This window comes from Magnolia sinica, chromosome 12, assembly GCF_029962835.1.
Source record: "Magnolia sinica isolate HGM2019 chromosome 12, MsV1, whole genome shotgun sequence".
Lineage (NCBI taxonomy): Eukaryota > Viridiplantae > Streptophyta > Magnoliopsida > Magnoliales > Magnoliaceae > Magnolia > Magnolia sinica.
The window spans coordinates 18,980,678-19,000,073 of record NC_080584.1 but is presented as its reverse complement, the minus strand read 5'-3'; the positions used below and the strand labels follow the sequence as shown (position 1 = coordinate 19,000,073).

Genomic DNA, 19,396 nt, shown 5'->3' with positions numbered 1-19,396 from the left:
ATGGGATGTAAACATCACTCTCTACCCCAGGGAGGTTTCAACGGTAGACCCACCTTTTCCTAAGTTCCCAGCGCAGGATCTTCCTGCGAAAGGCTTTAGCAGGAAATCCGCGTCCGTAGAATGCAAGGGTGCCATACTAGTAGGGGTGGCAATGGGCTGGGCAGATTTAGCCCTGGCCCTAGTTAGGCTCAGCCCTACTAAAATGGACCTAGCCGTTGCCTTACCCAAGAAGACCAGGTCAAGCTAACAGTCCAAATTCAACAAACAAGTGCTCATCAATCAGATAGAAGTAGTTGTGTCCATGTACATGATTTGTTGGATATTAATCCTAGCCATCAATTGTATTTCGTTTTGAGAATTACGATCAACTAAACAGAGAGAGACTTCAACCAACGGTCACCGTTCAATGGGCAAAAGCGCATCAATCATTAGTTAGGTTCATCTGACTGCTATGATTTATGACAAATAACACATATAGTATGGCCCAAAAGATCAATGATCCATGATTTCTCATATATCTGTACCACATGAGCAGAGATAATAGTGCTTAATAACAATGTGACTTAATTGATACTCTGGCAGGGTAGGACACGTAATACACAGGCGCTCAGAAATTGTACCCATAGCATACCTTAAATCACATGAGTCCAAGTAAATTGTGGAAGTTCCTGTCCTTAACTCATTGCCCCAAAATCAGATTGGTTGAAATAAGACCATCTGATATTTTACATTTTTAATGGCACAATAAATGTCCACCAATCTGATGGTCAGATAATCAACTACATGCAATTTATGGTTCATGACATATCAAGACTGGGACCCATATTTTGGACAGTTCAATTTAAATTACTCATGTGACACGTGTGCAATTTCTAAGTAATTTCTAACTGCCTGTGTATCATGCTTCACTCTGTCCAGAGTATCAAAGTTTTTCTTCTATTGTGCCAAGTACCAGATCCAAAGAGAAGTACAAGATGCATCTCTAACAAACAGACTGTAGCTCTTATAGCCATAATAGCCCCAAACTTGAGAAAGGATATGTAAAAAGGGGTCAAACTATCAACGGTACAGATACAACGAGATGGGCCACAGATTAAGCGATTACACACCCATGCTGAGAATGCAGTAATGAAGGGGCAAAAAAAAAGAATTGAGGCAATGAAATTATGCCAAACTCATCCTGTCAAGTGACAGACAAACCGCATACTCGTACCTATTCTGTAATTTTGTATTAACGAAAGCACAACCGCATGAGTCGAGAATGACAAGGAAAAGCTCCGCTTAGAAACTAATTTCACAAGGGGCATGGAATGTTCTTCCCCGGCATATAGCTTCGAGATTCTCACCAGCATAAGAACAAAGGGGCGAGATCTCAACACCTGCATTCAAGATGTGAGTCCAAGGGCACCCACAAAAGTGTTCAGAAGCATAGAGAAGATAATTACAATAAAAAGGAATTATTTTATACACACACACACACACACACACACACACACACACTGATTGGCTAGAGCTCTTTACTTCGATTTCTAATCTGTGTCCTGCTTTGTTTCTTTTCTAGTACTTGGATTTCTGCTAGTGAAAGAAGATCAATAACAGATCGGTTCTTATAGGTTTCCTCATCCGATTTGAAGCTTTGTTTGGTTTTTCATCGGGTTTTGCTTTAATTCTCTTAAGATTTTTGAATTTTTCATCAATGGAGGAGGATCAAGAACAGAATCCATTACGCTCTCACCCAACAAGCTCGAGCTCAACTCGAGGTAAACTCGACTTGACTCGAACCACTAGCTCGACTCGAACTCGAACTCGAACTCGATAGCTTTGGCAAACAAGCCAAGCTTCAATGTTGAGCTCGAGGCCGAGCTCGAGCTCGAGCTCGAGTTCGAACTCAAGTACATCATGGACAAGCCGAGCCAAGCTTGGCCCACCTCGACTCGACTCGGCTCGATGCCCACCTCTAGTTGTAATGGCTGTTATAGTCTCCTTTTTTATTGAAGAGAAAAAAAATGAAAAACTTGTATCGGCCTTGTAATGGATCGTTATGGGGCCGTTACGGCCTTTAGGGGGCGTAATGGGCTGTTACAAGGGCTATAACGACCGTTACGGGTCATTTTTTCCATAATGGCCGTTACAACCGCTATAACCCCGTAATGTGTAACAGTTGCCATCATTACCTTTACGGTTCCATAACCACACACCCACCCCCCCCCCCCCCCCAGATAATGTTCAGATTAACGAGGAATTATCAAGTCCAGAGCCTTGCCAATATATAGCTTCCTGAGGCACATACTTCTATGCAACCAGGATCTGATTGGCCCAATTGTTAATGTGATGCCCTCAAATTCTCCCAGATAGGAAGATCCTAACTGTTTCAACTTTCCGCCATTTCACATTTTTGTTGTATTCTTTTCTTAACTATTTATTTGTACTCCATCTCTGGTGAGCCTTTCAGATCAACAGTATGGATTGCAAAAAAAGGGGGCTCACATGCATGGGTGCTACCTCAGTGAATTATAAATTACCCGAGGGTCAGACCTAATAATTCCTATAGATGTAGCCAAGGAATGACTTTTTCATTCGAGTCTTGGTTGCATGATCAGCTCTTTCTTGACTATCAGGTAAGCATAGCATCATGGTTGACATGAAAATTACCAGTTGCATATAAGGGCACCGAATGTGTTAAGAAGCCACCTGCTGCAACCACCCAACGAGTGTGGAGTCGGAGTACAAGTAGCCGTGCACTATCAGGGGTGTCAAAATTCGATCCATTAGCATTTTTAACTGGTGCAAACTCCTCTTCACGCACAACCTGATGTCAAAGCCACAGATAAGTAATGAGATGTTGCAACAAATGCAATTTTTGGCAGAATCTGTTCTCTTCGCTTCCTTTTTTTTTTTTCTTTCTTTTGGTTGCTCTAAAAGTTTATTAATAAAAATTGAATTGAAATTGAATTAGCATACAAGCAATGGGAAGGATACTAGGGCTATCAATTGGCTTGTGCCACACCCGTGATTTAGCATACAGGCTTGGCTCGGCCCTCATTTTAGGCCCACAGACCAGAACTGGGCCTTGTATTCATGACAAAGATTAAACGTGCAGGACAATGGACACCGTTTGACATTTTCTATTAAGGCACGGCTAGACCTGTACACAAGTCGAGCTTGGCACAGCTCGGCTTGGATCGGCCAGCAGCCAACCCCAGCTAGAACTCAACTCGGCTTGGTCCTCGAGCCTGACTGGCCAGTTCGGCTCAATTTGGTCAGCAGCTCAGGCCAGCTCGAGCCGAGTTTGAGCCTCTGTGACATTTTCTAAAACACAAAGATTGCATTTTCTATCTCCCACACTTCGAATGCAAATCAGTAAGAGCGTTTCGCAGGCATTTCATCAAACACTCCGCGAGCAGCATCAAGATAAAGATGTGAGAGCAATCCTAAAATGTAAAGTTTTTATTTTGTGGACATTTGTTTATTCATTCTTCCCAAGAAACAACACTTCATTGAAGCATTTCATCAAACACTCGGAGAGTAGCATCAAGATCAAAATAACCATGTCACCAAGCCGATTCAATCCGAGTTGATTCGAGTTGGAGTTTGAGTCGAGCTCGGGCAAGCTTAAACTCGGCTCAAAATTTTTTCAAGCTCCAAAAACCAGCTCAACTCGGTTAGAATCCAATTTCGAGCCGAGGCAAGTAGAGCGAGCTGACCGGGCTAACTCGACTCGTGTACAGCTCTACGCACGGCCAAGGTCTGGGCCTGTTTATGTCTGTCTGAACTGGGCTCAGGCAGGGTTTCAGACCCATGGCCTAGCTAATTACACATCCCAGCCCATTGAGAGTCCTACATGATCCAATAGTCAGGATAACTACAAATAAGCAATTTGGTTTCTTACTTGACAGTAATAAAAATAAATAGAGAGAGAGGAACCTCAAAGAGAGCGGTAGAAGGAGCATATGGAAATGCATCAAATATGAATTGTTCCAACTTCAAGCCCATGGTATAGCCATGAATAGAAGGGATTTTCTTCTCAGCCAGGTGGTAACTGCACTCACATTGCATATCTCCAATGTCACAAACAATTGCATATTTGAAAATGAAAAGACGGAAAATTTGGTGGAATAGTTCAATGCTATTGCAAGAGGAGGAGATTGTCAAGCATATTCATTGAATACAAGAAATAAAAGACCATATGCAGAAAACGCCTGAAATTCATGATGAAGATAAACATTTGCAATGTAAAAGTATCTTTATATTGACTCTGCGAGAAATACACTAATGACAAAAAAATAAAAAAATAAAAAATGCAATAACAGTTTTTGTTCATTGGGATTTCATGCCGAAAACATATCCACATGCTCCTTGTGGGTACAAGTTGCTCTAGGGGGGGTGCTGAATATAGAAAATAAGAAGCGAAGACTAGATTGGCTTTTACTAGCCTGGCAATCTATGCAACATGTGGCTGAGATAACTAATGTAAATATATAAATGATTCTAAAGAAGCTGTACGCTATGCAAACAGTTGAGACCAGATCACCGAGAAAACAAACTCCCAAGACTGAGAGATATTGAAAACATGTCTTCTATCACTGAATGGACCACCCATCCATGCCCTTGTAATTGAGAAAGAACCCAAAATGTCATCTCAGCATTGAATAAGATAAAAAATTTCGGCACATGAAAAAACCATGTTCACAGATCAGGTCTTCCCTTTTTTGAAGAAGTTAATAGGTCAGGAGTTAGGACCTATCTACCAATATCATCCAAAGCCTTTCGCCTCATGCCTTGGCATAGGGAGCCTATAGTTGCATGGAGCAAACAGCAAAAGATTCAGATGCGGGAGCAGCAAAGCATCTATTTCAAAATGTTTGCAAACATAAACAGCCAGGAAGAGGGAGTGTGAGTACAAAACATGATTTGAAGTGGGGCGGCACCTGGTTAGAAGGATTGTGCAACTAAGGAGACTCCCACAAACAGACTTGCTCAAAGTTGCTTTGAAGAGAATATAGCATGATGCACCCACATCCACACTCTTTTATTGATATGATTTTGAGGGATGTAAACCTTTTCAAACCTTGGTAGAGGGGGAAAAAACAACCACCACTCATCTTTGTTCTTAATGTGCTTCATAAAAACAATTCTGGACTATTTTTAATAACAGTCACAAATAACAACTTGCCTAGTCTTAGCTGTCCTAAAGAGAATTAGAAACAGGAACCAATGGCTGAATCCCCACCAAAAGTCACCCAAGATCTAATAACAACAGTGAGAAATGAAACCCACATAGCAGAGCATCTATTTTTAATGATCCTACCATTTATTCGATACATACCTGACCATTATCCTGATTAAGAAATAAGAAAAAACAATTATACAAAGTCAGACCTATATTTCACTACCACCACCTTTCAAAAAAAAAAAAAAAAAAACAACTAATGGTTGAATGCAATCATTCTTCTTAAAGATAAATCATAAATGATAAAATTATTTTGATGATGCATTTTGTATACAAGAATGCTTCAGTAGCCCTTGATAACTGCATCCATGTTTCACATATCATACTGAAAAAATGAAGTATGGACTTTAGTAGCATGACACGGATTATATTTTTGTAAGCATATTTCCCATAAGATATTTAGTGAAGGATAAAATTCATTGAAACAGGGTCTCCATCAAACAAGGACTAAGCCAAATGAAAAAAGATTACTAACATGCTGTCCTTTTCAAGCCCATTTGCCACTTGATTCAGGAAATCCAGAGTGAACATATGTAAGCATACCTGAAAGAAACAAACCGAAAAACATGAGAACAAAAGCATAACCAATTCATCAGCAACATATAACAACAAGAGAAACGGAATTTATAAGAAATAACACAGAAAATACCAAAAATATGAATATTTAATATTCCAGAAACTGAAAATTGCATTTCGCAAAACTAAAATTTAATAAACATGTCCAGCAAAATATGCAAAGTTACCAATGTCAAGGAAAGAATAGAAAAAAGAAGAAGAAGAAGATAACATGCTTATTTGCAATCAGTGTTTTAAATAGCGGTAGTGTGATGCGTAGCACTCAGCCCTCTATAGCGTGTAGCATAAATACATAGCGTATAGCATAAGCTACACAATACTTCTATTTTTTAATTTAAAAATAGGACAAATATAATAGATGGTGAAAAAAAAAAGGAAAAAAATATAAAAATGCCTAAAAGATGATTCATTTTATCAATTATAAGCATGTTCCAAAAAGTTATTAGTTATAATTTATCAAAAGCCAATCCACATATATAAGTCAAATCAAATAATTATCATATCAACAACTTTCTAAGCAAACCACTTTAATTAATAATGTCTATTTGAAACCACAAGTCACAATTATGAAAAGAAATAAAAATCTCATAGGTTAAAAGTATCAAGTATAATACGAGTGTCACATTCCTCAACATTAGAAACAAAGAAATTTTTATTTTTTTATTTTTTAAAAAGTAAAAAAGTAAAAAAATACATTGTAGCTTACGCTACGACCGCTACCCGCTACGTAGCTGTAGCGTACGCTACGACCCTTGTAGCGTACGTTACAGGGGATTTACGCTATTTGGGACGCTACGTAGCGCTACGGTCACACTACGCTACGTAGCGTACGCTACGAGCACTATTTTAAACACTGTTTGCAATGCCCTTGTGATTCTTAACATAATAGCTGCTGTCACTAACGATGGTATTTATGTCATTGTACCCTTATGTTCCATCTTGCACTTAATGTTTCATTTAGATTACCATGTCAAGAACAAAAGATAAGTGCAATTTTTGGCTATGCTCCAACCACACTATTTTGACCATTTGAATTGGCAGGCACATCTACTGCAGATGAGATGGCCCAATTTAGTACTTGAGATTCCCAGTCTACCTGGGAGGAAGAAATATGGTACGCATTGCATGTGTATGACAATTTGAACATTCACTCATCATAAGAATCCATAAATCAAGCATAGACCAAAAATTACAATAATCAGAAAATTCTAACCATATAAAAAATGTTGTGAAAAAATACTGACAGGATGTCTCTGATTTTTGTACACCATTTCTTTAAATGGTTTGGAATTTGATCGCTTTGATTTTTGGTGTATGATCCACTTGTATTGTCCCCAATGAATTAATGGTTCGGATCATCATAGTCATTCCACATGTACAGTAAAGAAAGTGGGAGGCCTGGATTTCCTCACTTAGTACTCGTAGCAAACATAAACAAAAGGGAAAGAACTAGATAAATTACTTTAAATACCAACATAATCATAAATCCTCTCATTTTATCTATTTGATTTTTATTTTTATTTTTTTTTTAAAGACAGAGGGTGTCCCTGCCTCTTTTGAGGCGAGACTATTCCCTGCGGATACAAGCAATCACCCACAACCATTTGAATTTGAATCATCCTTTGACAAGAATGCCTTGATCCAGTATCATAATCAAATAGTTCAACAAAGTCAATTGGAAATAACTGACTTCAAAATGTACAAATGCAAGAATCAACATGGAAAACTTCAGTTCAACAGTTTGACTGAAACTAGTCAAATACAATTAATGGCAGGTGAAACGAATCATACATTACTCCAACAAAATCGAAGCCGTCCAGTCTCCTGATTGATGGCACAAGCCATTGATGAATCCATTTCACTGTACTCTAGCACAGAGACTGGCCCACCTTTACCACGTCGGACAAACACACCAACATTTTCTTGTGGATAAGCCTGACTCCAAGGGAAAATAAAGAAAATCAATGTTATGACAAATACTTTGAATTATTTGAAGTATATAACAATAAAAAAAGATCACATAAGGCACATTTTACAGAAAATGAAGGTAAAAATATTTATATACAACAGAATATTTATCCACAAATTTTGCTAAAAAAGGCCTCTCAATATGAGGTTCACAGAAAGCTGGACATGCCCATTATCAATGTCCTAGTTGGATTTTCGTAAATTCTCCAACATGCAACTCGTTACAAGCTCAGAGATTTCATTAACAGCTTCTTTTATGATTAAATAAATAGTCCCATTTGCTTTTTGTGGTGGACATCATCAGGGGTCACTGGTCAGCATTAAGCCTTATCTTTTTCCACTTGTTACAGATGAATAAACTGTTAGCATCAAGGGTGAGGTCCCTCGGTGCATGTTCCTTATGGACAATGTGGTGTTAGCAAACAAGAATAAAGAGGAGGGGCAATTGCATAATTGGAGGGAGAAAAGTTGTAGAGTCTAGGTCCCTCAAAAGTAATTTGTTCCACTATGGGATACCTTGCCACTGTTATTCAAAAAGATGAAGAGACAATGTTTCCGATAGAAGTAGAGTCAGATGGATGAAGTGATGTTCCTGTGGAGTGTGAGATTGCTGCAGCATGCCTATGCAAGTTTAGATCTTATAGACTTTTATTCAATTGGTTCTACTATATGGGGGCAATTAGAAGAAAAGATGAAAAAAGATTGAGAGTTGCAAAGAGAGGATGTTGAGTCGGGTGTGGAGAAACCATAGAATGAAGAATGAAGCCATCTGAAGCCCCTGAGGAGCAGCACTAATAAGTGGTAGACTACTGGAGAGCAGATTGAAATGGTGCAATCATGTACAACTAGAAGCCTGGCTTTGCACCAAGCTTGGACATATTAGCTTGGTCTGTGGGTTGGGCTTGGGCTTGGGCTTGGCATCCATAACCTGATCAATTTTCGGGCTAGGATAGGCTTCAGTCATTTTAGCTTGGGGGGTTTGGGGTTTTTTTTTTCTTTTTCTCCAATTTAAAGTCATTTTTGGCCTAATTGCAGATGTTTCCCTGGTATCGGGGATACTGCCACTAGTTTCAGGGGTATTAAAGATGATATCCCAGGTACCAGGAAACTTTAATAGGATTATTTTTTTTCAAAATATGCTGATATCGATAATACTGCAAAATATCACGGATATTATCAAAAAATATCAGTGATATTTGAAAATTTTTAAACTGCCAGTAATTTTGGTATCGCTGACCTTGTGGTACCAATAATATCTTTGTATTATCGATTATACCACCAATATTTGGAACATTGTGACCAACTAGGTAACATTTAGAGCAGTATGGAACATGGAATAGATGCTAAACAAGCTTCCATTTTCCAGCATTTTCCACCCTTTCACAATTCACGATTTAGATATGGATAAGGTCCTACACACATCTTACTTGCATATTGGTGCTAGTAAATGGCATTGACCGTGTGAATCGGGCACCTCCTTCAGTTATTTGACAAATTATGCCAACGGAACAATCTTAATCATTCAGAGACAAAATGAAATTTGATGTCTAGTTCCATTTCCTTAAGAGAATGAAAAATACACAATCATGAAAGCCAGTCCACAAGCAGCGTTGCGAATATGAATTCATTAAAGGAAGAGATGTGGCAAAATGAATAAAAATACCACAAGCTCACCCAGAACCTATAGGCCAAGACAAAAGCAATCATGCCGCAATCCTGCAACAATTTCTACCTCCATGATAGATTATAATGGCCAGGAACCATTCATTAGTTACCTTACGGACAACCTTTGCTGCTGCAGCTACACCTTTATCGATGAAGTATCCTACAAAAGTTGGGTCTGCAACACGGACCTGCGTCCAATAGATCAATTAGGTACACAGATGGAATGCAGTTGTTGAAAATATAATAACCAAGAGGCAGAAAGCAAATGATCTCACCAATGCATTGTCAACTCCATAGCAGTCCAAATATCTAACACCCCTCATGGCCATATCTTCCAATAACCTTGAAGATTTCAGAGCTGATCAAGAACAAGCCAAATGAAGCTAATCAGTAAAGTTTTCACCAAAGAAAAAGAGAAAGGTAACCAGGAACCAATGAAACATCAGAAACTGATATCAATATGCACAGTAAATATAAAGACTGACCTGAATAAACTCCGCCATTTCCATCCGGAGCCTTAGCTACCTGGATTTATAAAATCAAGTTAATGTATGCATTATATCTTGAGAATGGAAGGCAACCAAAACTTAAGATCTATAAAGACAAATTTTCAGAAACAACCTTCATGGGGAAAAAGATAATATAATGACGGAGTATTCAAATTTCCAATTGAATCAGGTCCATGTTCCATGCAACAGGAACTATAACCCGATCTCTGAAAGAAGGAAATTCTATCCTGTGCCTTTTTTCTTCATGGAAGAAAGAAACTAAATAATTTATTTGTGAATCAATAAACAGAATCATGTAAGTTTAGTCTTGCCAGTCTTGGCCTTAAGGAATGCAAAATGGCACAATATACTGATGAGAACACCATTGAAAACAATGGACTACCACTCAAAAGCTTCAAATTTTCGCATGGGGCTCATCATGGTATGTTTATGGCATCCAACCCATCCAAATGATGCACCCACCATGAAAATGGAACCATCCCAAAAATAGGCCAATACAATCATCAGGTGGGTCCAACACTCAAATTTACACGTATTTTGTCATGATTTTACATTGTTTTGTCTTGTGCCCATCTGAGTTTTGGATTGGCCTAATTTTTGGGGCATCCCATCTTCATGGTGAGTCACAACTGATGCACGGTTTGGATGCCAAACACATCATGGTGGGTGCCATACGCAGCTCGACTACATGTGGAGTCGACTCCATGTGATGATTGGATCAGTGTGATTTTTTTTTTTTGCCATCATACTCTCATGATTGGATGTCATACATATGCCAGGGCATGCTCCACAAAGCAGTTGCATGTTTTTTCATCTGTAACTAGTTGCATGTGAGACCTCTTTTGATATCATGAATAGAAAATTATCCAGCATATCATACACTTGGATCAATTTGGGCTCAAACTGAGGTTGAAGTGAATCTTGTTGAAAACACAAACTTTGGTCATCACCTTGTGGAGTCAAACTTTGTGACTCGACTCATCTGTAGGTTTAGACAATGATCCATACAAATAATGCAAATGTAACTTCAATATAGCATCCACATAAATGCCTCCATGAAACTATTATTTTGCTTCATGCAAGGTTTCTTTGAGTTGATAGCAAGCCTAAAAAATAGTGAAGCATAACTATGGAAAGAGGAATGGACGAATTGGCCTAACATTTTGGGAGATGAATTCCAAACTACCAAAACTTGGTAAATCATTACTATGGAAGAAAAGAAGGTAAAATCATTACTATGGAAGAAAGGAAAGAAGCCTACTTTATATGGAGTCTCCATGATAAATCTACCATCCTTCGAAACACAAGGTATAGTACCTTGTTGGAAGAAAGTGACCTGTAAATGAAATGGCATTGTCAGAAGCGAAGGAAACATTGGAAGTTGGAAAGCGACAAAGAAGTTCAGATATCATTACTTGATCAGTTTCCAAGCCAAAATATTTATGACTTTCAAAGAACTTGCGGGTAGCATCATCAGTAAATGGGCTAGTCATTATGTACCAATGTATTGGCATAATACCGGCTGCGCCTGCATATAACCAAAATTATTAGGCAAAGATGTAAAACATCTGAGAATACAGACTCTTGTGAATAAAGCTTACCATCATTTACAGATTGAGCTGCAAGTCGTTGAAGGCATAAAATTCGCTCAGCTTGAAGTTGAAACAATGATTTTCCTGATGGGAGTCCAATATCTAAAGTGGAAGAGAGTGGAAAGTATAAGCAACCAGGAATATTTCAGGTATTAAATTTTGTTTTCATTGACTTTCAGATGTTGGATAACACATCAACAGAACTCCATGCTATCAGAATAATAAAATAGAGAGTTTCAGAGATGAAAACTTTGAATTCCAAAAAATATCAGGGCGATTATAATGTTCTCGGAGAGGATTTTCCACAACAGACTGAGAAGTGAGAACATAAGGGACATGGATTATGTCATGTCATGCATGCTCATCAATAACTGGAGCAGCAGATACATTAGAAAAGCCCAAGATATTGGAAATAAATAAGATCTGTATATCATAGACACTTATCACAATAACATGGCAACTGAAGGTTCCAGTCTGACAACACCAGATTGGAATCATCTCAAATGGACAAGAACAAATGTGTGCATTGATGTATGTGGTTAGAGTAGTCTCCATAAACATCATATATGCCAGCTGATTTTTCCATTGACATATGTTTTGCTTGTTTAATAGGGAAAGACAGACATCTAGTAGACATGTTCAATCTTTCGAGGAATTAAAGATACATTGAAAGGCATTCATTTACCTTGTGAAGTTTCTTAGATTGACATTTAGACAAGCCCTAGTCTTTGGGTAAGTTGGCAACCGTAAATGATATGCTAAAAGGTCCTTATTTACCTTTTAGAATGGGCAAACAAAGGTATAAACTCAAGAATATGGTACAGCTATTCTTCCATACCCTATTGTGCCTATGGCCACATTCCAAGACAGCTAATGAAAGCAAATTACTTGCATGCACTCTCGTTTTTTTCATTAGGATCTGCTCAATAAATCTTCATTCATAGGCCTATCAATGGGTAGACATCCACACATTCATTCATAGCTCTCACAATGGGTACACATCCGCATCTTCATTCATAGGTCTATCAGTGGGTACACATCCACAAATTCATTCATAGCTCTCTCAATGGGTACACAGCCACATCTTCATTCATACGTCTATCAGTGGGTACACATCCACATTTTCAATTAAAATTGCCCATTCATAGCTTCTACAAACAACCTTCACATGCAATTCCAATAGAACAAAAAATTGCTCCTATATTAATGTGAGACGTAATAAGAAATGAAAATTAAGTTGCAATAGTAATTATATGACATCAAGTGAACACGGTAATTACTTACTAAAACATCCCTTGGGATCTGAACTTCCAAGTCGTGTACCCTGCATTCACATTTCAATTATGAGGAAAAAATTATCAGAATCATATTTTTAAAATTGAAAGGAAATTCAAAGTGGACCAATTAGCTACAAATGTGTAGTAAAACCGAAAATTGAAACATGAGAACTCAATGGAAGAACCAATATAATTAGGGATAGAATGGGTCGAGTTGGCCCATGGTACAACCAACTTGACCCACTTTTGAGGTGGGTTTGGTCATCAAGCTAAATGGGTAACAGGTCAAGCTCAGGCTAGAAATATGACCCATTTAAGTAAATGGATTGGATTTGGGTTGGACCCAACTGGATCCAAACTGCCCATATAGATGTTATCAATGGGTTGGGTCAGACAGGTTGACCCTCAACCCGAAACAAAATAAAGAAGAGATTGATGTAGCACCCCATGAAACACCCCAGGCCCAATTTTCAACATGATCCAAAACTCTGAAGGCCATAGCAAAGAGAGATGCAAATCAAGGGAGGAAACTGTTTTCTTTTGCCATGGCCCACCAAAGTTTTGGATCAGGGTAAAAGTTGGGCCCTGGAGGTTTCATGGGGTGCTGCATCACATGGACCATTTAGATTTTGGGCTCATACCATGTGAGATGAGTTCTCAAAAGTTATCACGAGAACTCGTGCACACACACACACACACACACACACACACACACACACACACACACACACACTCACTCTCTCTCTCTCTCTCTCTCTCTCTCTCTCTCTCTCTCTCTCTCCAATGCTCACCTACGCACTAGTTCTCACGAGTTCTCGTGAGAACTTTTGAGAACTCATCTCACGTGGTATGAGCCCAAAATCTGAACGGTCCATGTGATACACAACCTCTTCTCTCTCTCTCACCCGCACTCTCTCTCTCTCTCTCTCAAAGGAAAGATGGTGAAGAAGTCGGAGAGCAGCTGCTCAAGGAAGATAATGAATAAAGGAGCCTGGACGGCTGAAGAAGATCGAAAGCTCTCAGACTACGTGAAAATCCACGGTGATAAGAAATGGAAATCTCTCCCAGCAAAAGCAGGTTTGCGTGCATTCTCTCTCTCTCTCTCTCTCTCTCTCTCTCTCTCTCTCTCTCTCTCTCTCTCTCTCTCTCTCTCTCTATATATATATATATATATATATATATATATAATGGTCTTGCCTTGGTTGCGCATAGCCTTATAGTTATATTCCATTCTTAAACCTAAGTCGCGGGTTGGGTCGGGCTTGATTAATTTTTAAGCGGGATAGGTCGGGTCAGGTTTGGGCAAGAATTCTTGGCCTGTTTAGTAAATGGGCTGGGCTTGGGCTGACCTCGACCTAGACCCAACCTGACCTATTGCCACCCCTAACTGTAGCCTTAAACCCATACTAAAAAGTAGAGCCTCTATATCATCATCATGTACACCTTATCCCAATTAAAAAAGTAGAGCCTATAAGTGTGTATTTGAGGGGGAAAAAAAATGCAGATCCATGTATGGTTTGTACATGTGTATCGATGAAAAATGAATGTATGCATTCGTTAGTAAGTGCCTATGTGAACTTACGTGCCTAGGCAGGTGTACATGCAATAGCAATAATTGAGCTACAAACTAAATGCCTAACCCAAACCTTGCACGCAACATAAACATGGTCCTCCAAAAGAAAATAAAACAAATACTCCTACAAACATATTGTTAAGAACCTAACCAATATGCTAAAAGCCGTAGGACGAATGGAACACGTCATGTTAGGCTATTAAACTCTTGGGATTGTAACATTCCACTAGCTCCATAGCCGACGTCTGCAGTGGCCCACTCTATGGTGGCACTCACTCTGGACTCTTTTCCAAGTAGCCATTTCCGCAGCTACATTACTTGTCTAGGTAGCCCTCTCCACTCATGGAAATTGCACACTGCTTGTCTAGGTAGCCCTCTCCACTCATGGCAATTGCACACTGCTTGTCTAGGTAGCCCTCTCACTCATAGTAGTTGCCCTATGGTTGCCCAAGTAGCCCTCTCCACTCATGGCAATTACACTCTGGGTGTCCAGATAGCCCTCTCCACTCATAATAGTTGCACACTAGTTGCCCAAGTAGCTCTCTTGATGTAGGACAATTAACCACTTGCTCTAAAAGCTCGAACTGATAGAGCATGGCGAATTAATCGCTTTATCTCATAGCTCAGGCCCCAAATCCATGGGTTAGGTCCTCGGCCGAACCCTCCTCATGAACCCCAAATCCATGGGTTCCGCCCCCTCGTGGGCCCCAAATCCATGGGCTCTGCCTCACACGGGCCCCAAATACATGGGTTATGCAGGCCACCCAATCCAAGTGTGCCCCTGCACCCCACAAGCCACCCCACTCGAGCCCGGTATGAAAATGCCCCCGCATTAATCACCCCCGGTGGGGAGTTTCGAACACGAGACCTCCCGCTTTGATACCAATTTGATGCAGGAGAATTAACCACTTGCTCTAAAAGCTCGAATTGATAGAACATGGCGAATTCATCCCTTTATCTCATAGCTCAGGCCCCAAATCCATGAGTTAGGTCCTCGGCCGAACCCTCCTCGTGAACCCCAAATTCATGGGTTATGCGGGCCACCCACCCCGAATATACCCCTGCATCCCACAGGCCACCCCACTCGAGCTCGGTGTGAAAATGCCCCCACATTACCTTTCCACTCATGGCAATGGTACTCTGGTTATCCAAGTAACCCTCTCCACAACATGCAGCTTTCACTTTGGTCCAGGTTCCCCTTACCACATGTTGCCCCTTCCATGAATCAAACACAAGACGTGGTATTGGCTCTAATACCAATTTTTAAAAACCTAATCAATATGCCAAAAGTCCCAGTACTAATGGAAGACGTCAAGTTGGGCTATTAAACTCTTGGGATTGTAACACATATATAGGGTACTCTAGAGGACAATACAAAGATATCCCCCAAACACTTCCCCTCAAGTAGGGGCATGAAGGATATAGGGTACTCTAGAGGACAATACAAAGATATCCCCTAAACACTTCCCCTCAAGTAGGTGCATGAAGGTCAGTTGCACTGAGCTTGGAGAGGCTCCCTCAAGATGGTTCCTCCCCATGCCTTTAGGGAGGAAGTCTGATAGTTGATCCACTTACCACTACCAAGGAGTACACACTACAGTAGACATCACCTTCTTATTGAGTGACAATCAACTTTGATATTCAAGGTCCTGTCATGATAGACTGGATTATTAGAGAGATAGAATACTTCTACACCATGTATCATTTTCTTCTTATTGGGGAAGAGGTCTTCAAAACCGGTTATCTTCTTTAACTAATCCTCTAATTGGTTGATTTTTTGTTTCAAGGGCTCAACGTTTTGCCTACCGGTGGGGCAAACCGTCAAGCAAATTAGAGCTGGATGTACATGTTATTGCAGCCATTTTATCACAATAAAACCTCATGAGAAGTTTCACCTCAATACCCAATGCTACATGGTGTATTTAACAACATCAGCTTGCCCATGCGAGCACCAAGGCTCTATATTGAGCCTCACTGAAACCAAATTGCCACTACCATCTTGCAATAGTCAGAAGTTGATCACCGAGCAGCCATGGAACCAGCCCAATCTGCATCATTGTAAACTTCTATATCATATGGCCATGATTGGAGCATGAGAATTCTACAAGTACCTTACAATCCAATTCAAAGCATCTAAATGACAAGTCCCAGGAACATGCATGAACCAACAACTCTAACAGCATATGAGATATCCAGACGTGGATGCAGAAAAGGCCGCCAACCAGTTTTTCACAGAGGCCTAGATAAGGTAAGAGAGATCACCATTGTCAATAGGTAGCTGACACTCCATTGATTTGGTGCACCAATAAAAGAGAATCGTTGTTGCTGTCATTTGTTTAAGGAGAAAAGACTTCCAAAAATCTCACAATATACTCTAACCATGTCCAATCATTAGAGAAGCAGTCTAAAGACTCTAACCATCAACCAAGAGAAACAGGTTACTTCACTCACTTCAAAAGAATAGACTTTAAGAATGGACTCTACTCCTTTCTGGAATCTGGATGCTGCACTCCTAAACATCAATTCGTGAATTTAGGTAGTGAAATGTGGATACCCCTTGACATAGTTGTACAATAAGAGAATCATTGTGTCGACCTCATGCCTCAGCCAAAAAACTCCAGATCTACAACTCCAAAATATCATATTTCACTCCAAAACAGGAAGCTAAGGTGCATCGAATCCACTCTCTAATCTTTGGTGCATGAAACCCAATTTTAAGAAAATCACCATGTACAGCTTCTTTTTTATATTACCCAAATCCACCAATCAACTACTTGATCTAAAACAAAAACAAGAATTTGTTGCTACATGAAGAACTCAAATAAACATTATTTAAAGGTAAATGAACTTGAGACCTGAATGTTGGAACATAGACTATCTACCACAGAGCTACATTGCTCAAGCCTATAATTCCAATAAGCATAAAATGTCATTTCAATCAAAACACTAAGCCCTTGTTTGGTAGACGCCAAAAATCAGTTCATCTCATTTTAGTTAACAGTAATTTTATACTAGAGATCTTGATCTCAAATACATAATGATTTCATGTTAAAAGCAATTATACATGAGAGATCAAGATCTCTAATACATAATTACTGTCAATTAAATTGAGATGAACTCATTTTCAGGCATCTACCAAACAGGGCCTAATAGTTGAGAAACAATAATGATAATACCTGGCCACCAGAGAGAAGCAACACAGCCAACCTCCCTTCTGAGATAGCCTTCAATCCCATTTTCCACCATCTCTCCCTCTCTTCAAGTGTCCGCTCTTCCACCGTTGAAACACTCGCCTCCGGCACAGGCTCGACAGCTGGCGTTGGAAGCCCTGAAAATCCACCAAAACACAAAAGTCCATATTATATAAAATAGCAAATTAAAATGCTAAATCCTTATTTGGTAAACACCTAAAAATGAGTTCATCTCATTTCAATTAAGAGTAATTATGTATTAGAGATCTTGATCTCAAATAAATTACTGATAAGATGAATTCATTGTCTATTAGAGATCAAGATCTAATACATAATTACTGCTAATTATAATGAGATGAACTCATTTTTATGCGTCTAACGAACAGGAGAGTCAAAGAAGCAATTCGACGCACACGAGCCAATATGGCACATGTGTGTGTGAGATCCGTGCATCCATCAGTCGAGGCCCACTATGAGAAAACAATCCAGGCCAGTGATTAGCTGGGCCACAAATATGAGAAGAAATTATCAATGGTCTACAATGCAACGTTTGCATGTAGCCCACCCGACGAGCAGACCAGCAGGACTTTCAGGATGGGGAACATCCATTGTGGGCCCCACCACATGAGCAGCAAAGATCTCACACACGAGCATCATGCTAGCGATTGTGCCGCGAAGCACCATTTTCAATTCGTAGTCGTGCAAATCACCATATGAACAGTATCAAAAATAAAAACTGCAAATTACAATAATTAAAATTATAAAATCAAAGGAAAAAAAAAAAAAACTCACCTTGAGATCGAAGAGAACACCGAATGATCCGATCCACTCGCGGAAGATCCAAGTTCTGAAATTCGAAGAGAAACGGATGAAATCAGAACAGAATTTTTCAGGATAGATTGAAATTTGAATTATTGATTTCTGTGAAAGAAATGCAGATTTGATTGCGGAAAGGATAAGGAAGTTGAAAGAGATCTAGGAAGTGAGTGAAAGGACCTCGATATCCCTGACGAGGAGGTCGCGTTCTTCGGGGGAGAGCTCATCCCAAAGGGCAAAAGCGTCTTCTTGCCCGTAGTCCTTGAGCCTCTCGAGCAGAGCTTGGGGCGGAGGCGGTGCGGGAGCAGATACGGCCGTGCTCTCGAATTCCTTCATATCTCTCTCTTCTCGTGTTTGAGACTGAGAGAGGTTCTTCTTGAAGAAGTGTCGGAGAATCGAGTGTTAAACGAGATTAAAACAGCTTTGCATTTATCGCAAAATAACGAATCTGCGCTTTCTGATTCCCAGTGCGACGCGGGAGGAGAGCTTAAATAGGCGATTCGCGGCACACGTGTGGGAAGAGTGGAAAGGGTGCTTTATCAGGTGGGCCAGACATGTATTTTGTAGATAGACCGTTAGTATCTCTTTTCTAACATTTCGTGTTTTCCCATGCACGCGATTCGCTTGATCAGCAGATTAGGAAGGGGTTTTTCAAGGGGGGACGCGAATTTCCGGAGACGACGGTTGTAGAGAGCCCGTGCAACAAAAAGATATGTGGGGCCCAGTGGGACATGTGTTTGAAATCCGATCCGTCTATTATTTTTAAGACCTCATGTATAGACGTAAAACCAAAATTTAGGATGATCTAAAATTCAAGTGGACCACACCATACGAAAGAGTGGGGAAGGAGACGCTTACCATTGAAATCTTCCTCCGACTCGCCATGACGCTTATCTGTAGGGCGGGATTTTGTGAGGCAGGGGTAACAGCTTAGGGGGTGACGCCCTGAAGGTTGATCGCACCTGGATGTGATGCCGTCCATCTGGTTTGCTAGATCAG

General features: G+C 39.9%; 1 protein-coding gene across 1 annotated transcript; it reads right to left on the bottom strand.

Moving 5' to 3' along the window:
• Nucleotides 1–981: 981 nt before the first annotated feature.
• LOC131221052 (UDP-N-acetylglucosamine diphosphorylase 1-like) lies at nt 982–18,869 on the bottom strand. Its single transcript, XM_058216141.1, has 15 exons — nt 18,578–18,869; nt 18,374–18,428; nt 17,567–17,718; nt 12,825–12,864; nt 11,550–11,642; nt 11,364–11,476; nt 11,210–11,284; nt 9,925–9,964; nt 9,715–9,797; nt 9,550–9,627; nt 7,598–7,741; nt 5,706–5,773; nt 3,925–4,039; nt 2,653–2,809; nt 982–1,379 (listed from the first exon to the last, which is right to left on the bottom strand). The coding sequence occupies exons 1-15, from the start codon at nt 18,731–18,733 to the stop codon at nt 1,282–1,284; spliced, it is 1,467 nt and encodes a 488-aa protein (XP_058072124.1). The 5' UTR covers nt 18,734–18,869; the 3' UTR covers nt 982–1,281.
• Nucleotides 18,870–19,396: the final 527 nt, after the last annotated feature.